The sequence below is a fragment of the Triticum urartu genome, chromosome 1A, assembly GCF_056163025.1.
Source record: "Triticum urartu cultivar PI428250 chromosome 1A, HENAU_Tu73, whole genome shotgun sequence".
Classification (NCBI taxonomy): domain Eukaryota; kingdom Viridiplantae; phylum Streptophyta; class Magnoliopsida; order Poales; family Poaceae; genus Triticum; species Triticum urartu.
Genome location: NC_141873.1, coordinates 391,529,042 through 391,534,094, shown reverse-complemented (window position 1 = coordinate 391,534,094; position 5,053 = coordinate 391,529,042). Strand labels below are relative to the sequence as shown.

At 50.2% G+C, this 5,053-nt stretch overlaps 1 protein-coding gene across 1 annotated transcript; it reads right to left on the bottom strand.

Moving 5' to 3' along the window:
- Nucleotides 1-3,163: 3,163 nt before the first annotated feature.
- On the bottom strand, nucleotides 3,164-4,841 carry LOC125534319 (GATA transcription factor 4). The gene is made up of 2 exons (XM_048697576.2): nucleotides 4,261-4,841; nucleotides 3,164-4,119 (listed from the first exon to the last, which is right to left on the bottom strand). The coding sequence occupies exons 1-2, from the start codon at nucleotides 4,618-4,620 to the stop codon at nucleotides 3,403-3,405; spliced, it is 1,077 nt and encodes a 358-aa protein (XP_048553533.2). The 5' UTR covers nucleotides 4,621-4,841; the 3' UTR covers nucleotides 3,164-3,402.
- Nucleotides 4,842-5,053: the final 212 nt, after the last annotated feature.

The window sequence follows — 5,053 nt, the reverse complement described above, 5'->3', positions numbered from 1 at the left end:
TTAACAATCTCACATCTGTCATGAAATACTCTCAAACCCAATCCACGTCTACGAGCATAGCATAGCAGTATAAGCATAACGTAATAGTAACTCCCAAGGTTTGAATGCAGGGCAATAGGTTCCTACCTCATCAACTACTACCCAATACCCACATGTTATCAATCCTACTCATGCAATGTTTGAGGGTGAAACTAATGCATAAAAACTAGGTATGAAAGGAGATATGATCAAAGTGTGAACTTGCCTGCAATGTTGATGAAGATGATTCGCACTCAAAACTCTTGATAGATCTACTCGTCACACTCCGGTCAATCTATCATAGGCAAGCAATAGTAACCACACATAAGCAATCACTCAAAAGATCAGAAAGATCGAAGGAAACGATTCGAAAAACATCAAAACCAACCAAATAACTCTTGCAATACAAAACAATTTCTAACAGTACAAAAATTATGTGAATTTGGCCTTATCAGAAAGTTTAGGTCAAGAGCTTCGATTTGCAAAAAGAATCAACTGAAACGGAGCTACGAAACTCAAGTTATGATCAAATGAAGTTTGAATCTAAATTTGTTCTAATTTAAATTTTAAAATTTTCAAAAACCTGTTTGAGTTGGATTACAGGATAGAGGAGATCATAACGAAGACGTGAGCGTTGGTTTCGTTGAATTTGGACTAACGAGTAAAAAGTAGTGATTGTTTTGAGATCAGGGGCTAAACTGTAAATAAAACATCTACAAAGAAGTCCCTGTCTAGAACTAGCAGAAAAAGAAAAAAACTTAAAAAGCGAACGTTCGTTTTCTACACCTAACCAACGAACGTTCTCTAAATAGATCCATCTAAAAGGAAATCGATTTTATAAAAAAACGATCTAGGTTTTTTTAAGAACCAAACTAAACCGAGAATAAACCGGGGTGGTTACCGGTTCGGGGCGGTTTTCCATCGAAAACCGCCGTCGGCAGTTAGCGAGTCCGGCGATGTCGGCGGCGGTTCCGGCGACGGGGCGAGACGCGGGCGGCGGCGCAGGCGAGCGGCGAGGGGAGGCGGCGAGCGGCGGATGCGGCAAAGGGCGGCGCGGGCAGCGGCGCGATGCGACGGCGGCGAGGCGAAGCGCGGAGCAGCAGCAGCGGGCGACAGTGGCGCAACGCGGCGAGGAGGCGAGCGACGACGCGAGTAGAGAGGGGGACGGGGGCCGGGGCGGCGGCTTTATGAGGAGGGGCGAGGAGGTGGCGTGGGGAAGGGGCAGGAGGAGGCGGCGGAGTCCGGCCGGACTCCGGCTGGTGGCGGTGATGCTCGGGACTCCGTCCCGAGCTTGGGGGCGGTGCAGCGCGGCTGGGCTGCGGCCTGGCCCGGTTGGCTGGGCCGGCCCAGTCAGAGAAGGAGTTTTTTTTTTAAAAACATTTCCAAACAAATAAAAATAATAAAAGCAAGATAAATAAAAAAATTATATAGGCATATAATATATTAAAATTTTCACAAAAAGATTTTCTACGACATGAACATTTTTAGAGTCAAATAAAATTCATAGAAATTCAGATAAAACAAAGAGTGCTACTGGTCTATTAAAATCCAACAAAAATTATTTTAAAAATACCAAAATGATTTCAAATTAATTCTTCTCCAATTTTCTAATGTAGGGAATCATGTTACCCTATTTTCCATTTATTTTATTTTTGGAGAAAATAATTTGAATAAAACTCAAACAATTCCAAATTGAAAATAATTTCAAAAGGATTTTAAATTTTGATCCTTTTAAACTCCCAACTCATATTTCATATAATTTGAAGAAGTCATTTTATCTTCTCTCATGAAAATCATTGAGTTGCTTGAAGTTTTTGAAGTAAAAATATTTCCAAATGAAATTCAAATATTTTCAAAACCCTTTTCATTTATTTTAAATGAAAGAAGTCATATCATCTTCGCTCAAGGGTTTTGTATTTGAAAGAATTTGAATCCATGGAGATTAGAAAGCAAATATGAAAGTTTGTGAAAGTCCTTTTATTCCCTCTCATTTAACTTTCAAAAAGTTTTGAATTCACTCACTTTCAGACAATCAATCAAACAATCCATCAAACCTATCTATTTATTATAACATTTTAAAATTTAGAATTTTGGGATGTTACAAAAATAGAGGGCGCGCACCTGTAAAGGGTCATGAGAATGCGTATCACATTTGAGACGTGTGTTATTCTTTGATCTCCTGTTGCAACAGGTATGTTTGCTAGTAGAAATAGAAACAAATAATTTTGTTTGCAATAGAAGGGGGAAAAATGCTTTTGTATAGACAGGGTAAAGCAAAAGGGAAAAGAAAAACATTATATCTGTTAAATTAGGCACTCCCATTGATTATTACTCCGACTTCCCGAGCACGCGTCACATGGCTACCGAGCAGCGCTTGTGCAGTTCCAACAAAAGCCACCGCAACATGCGGACGTGCACCCAAAGGAAGGCGCACATGGAGGTCGGCAGGCCGCATTGCACACACCTGCACTCCATGGCCGCAACGGGGCTCCGCCCCAAGCCATCTTTACCCATCCTGCCGTCCTGCGCAGCCCCACGGAAAAGCTAAACGGCAAAGGAAAAAAAGTAACACCCCTGCCACTCCTGCTAATAAGTGAAGAGAGAAGAGAGAAGAGAAGCGTAATGAGGGGGGGCACATCACGTGACCGGAACGTTGCCCACTCTTTCCCCTGCCGGAAAGCTCCGCGACGGGCCCGAGTCACGTGCCGAGCCACCCACCATTCCCGGCTCTCGCACCCGTCTTTCTTTTTCTCGCCATTAAAAAGCTTGACCTACCGGTGAGAAATAAAGTCCGTGGAGTAGCAGGGCAGTAACCACGGAGAAAAGCTGCAGCACCCCAATGTGCCAAGACACTGGCTGGTGCTAACGAGAACGAACAGACCGAACGCGCAGGCTCTAACTACTGTAGCTAGTGGCACTCGAGCTTCTTGCATGACCGGCAGTAACATCGCTCAGATTTTGCCATGGAAAAAGCAGTCAGTTTGATGTTTTTTGTAGGAGGCAGAGACGAATCCTGACACTCGAAGAATAATCCGTGAAACTCTGGTAGATTTTGGCCGTTCGTTCGATTAACAAATTTAGCGTTATTTACGAAGTTCTTGAGAAATTATACCACAATTCAGCGTTGGATTGGCCACGATGGCAATTGTACCAACAGAACTTGATATTCATCACTCGTAGTAGAACTTGGAAGGGAGGTAGGTACCAACAAATTAATTAACAAAAAGATGCAAAATATATGGAGAGAAAAAAAGGCGAAAAGTGAAGAAAAGGAGGCCTGAGAATTTTGCAAAGGGATCTAGCTAGCTAGCTAGGCTGCGTGCGGGCGCGCGATGATGCACGGCTAACTAGCTAGGAGTACATCCGTACGGCCGGCTCAAGCGATCAACATATGCCGTAGTCATGGAACATGAGCTCCGGCTTCACGGTCACCCCGGGGCCGGGGCCGGCCGCCGCCGCCGCCACGTCCAGACGGTGGCTGCCGCGGATGAGAACGAGCTCCTTCTGGCGGCGCAGCTCCATCACCTTGCGGTGAGAGTTGGAGTGCTGCGTCAGCAGGAACGTGGGGCTTGCCGCCGGCCGGTACTCCGGCACCAGCCGTCCTGACTTGAACCGCACGCCGCACGCGTTGCACAGCGTCTTGGGCCCCAGCGGCCCCGTTCGCCACTGCGGCGTCTTCTCCGAGGCGCAGTGCGTGCAGCGCCGCACGCCGCCCTCCACCAGGCCCACCTCGCCGCCGGCGACGGGTCCCTGCTTCTTGCCGCGACTGCCGCAGTTGGAGCCGCTAGGTCGTGCCGTCGTCGAGGACGGGAAGTCGGACGAGGAACACGAGGACGAGGGCGATGGCTGCGAAGGCGGGTGCGGCATGAGGGAGTGCCATGCGGCGGCGGCCGCGGCGCTCGCGCGCGACCGCTTGCTTCGCGCTCCGCGGCCTGGCACCGCTGTGACGCAGCTGTCTTGACCAGCCGAGCTGCCACCGCCGTTGTTCGCCGCGTTAGCCGCCGCCATTGCCGCATGCGCGGCCGATGAGTAATTCGGCATGTCCGAGTAGGAGTCGTCCACGAACTTGGATAGCCATTCGAGCTCCGCGGCTTCCTCGCTCTGAAACGCACACGTACATACACATTCAGGTAAGCTCAGCAGTTCGATGATCACGAGTACGTGTCAGAATGCACACGATTTAACGATCATGCACAATTTCATCTGCAAGGGCTACGCGTTCGTCAATTATGCGGTGCTTACGGGTATGTAGAACTCGTCGGCGAAGGAGAGCATGGACGTCTGGTGATCCGACGACGTGGCGGAAGGGGTGGTGGCCGACAGCTCGCCCACGCCGGCGCCGAGGTGGTGATGGTGGTGGAGTCCGTTGTCCGGCGCGGCGGGGAAGAAGTCGTGGGCGCCCGCGGTGGGGAAGTCGAGAAGCTCATCCACGCGCATGCTGGCGTCGCGCATGGGCTGCATCCCGTAGAAATGGTGAGCGGCCGCGGAGTAGCCGCCGGCCTGGTGGCCCATGGGCGCGGCGTGGACGTTGGAGGCGTTGTGGTAGGAGCCCATTCCCATGCCGAGCTCCACGCCCATGGCCATTTCCCACTCGGACGCCATTCCAGCCCCCGGGAGAGCAGCAAGCTTGTGTGCCGCGTACTTAAAGAGCACTGGCACTGGCCGTTCCAGTACGAGCTAAGCTAGCAGTGAGGAGTGTGAGTGTGCGAGAAGGTTTATAAAGTGGTGCGAACGAGGGAGGAGGCGAGCTGGGCGGAGAAGAAATAGTGCGCGCTGGGCTTTGAAGGGCGAGCTCCAATCAGTCGCCAGTAGCAGGAAGGGCAGTTGCGAGATAATTTAATGGAGAGAAGGACAGAGGGGAGAGAGAGAGAGAGAGAGAGAGTTTAAGGTGGTGCGATTAGGGGGGGTAGAGGATTAGCGTGCGGAGGGGAAGGGAAGCTGGCCTGCTACAGGGTACCCCAGCACAGGGGCAGGCCTCCAACGTGCCCACCCATCTTCTCTCTCTGTGCACGCTCATGTGCGCGCCAGACCACAT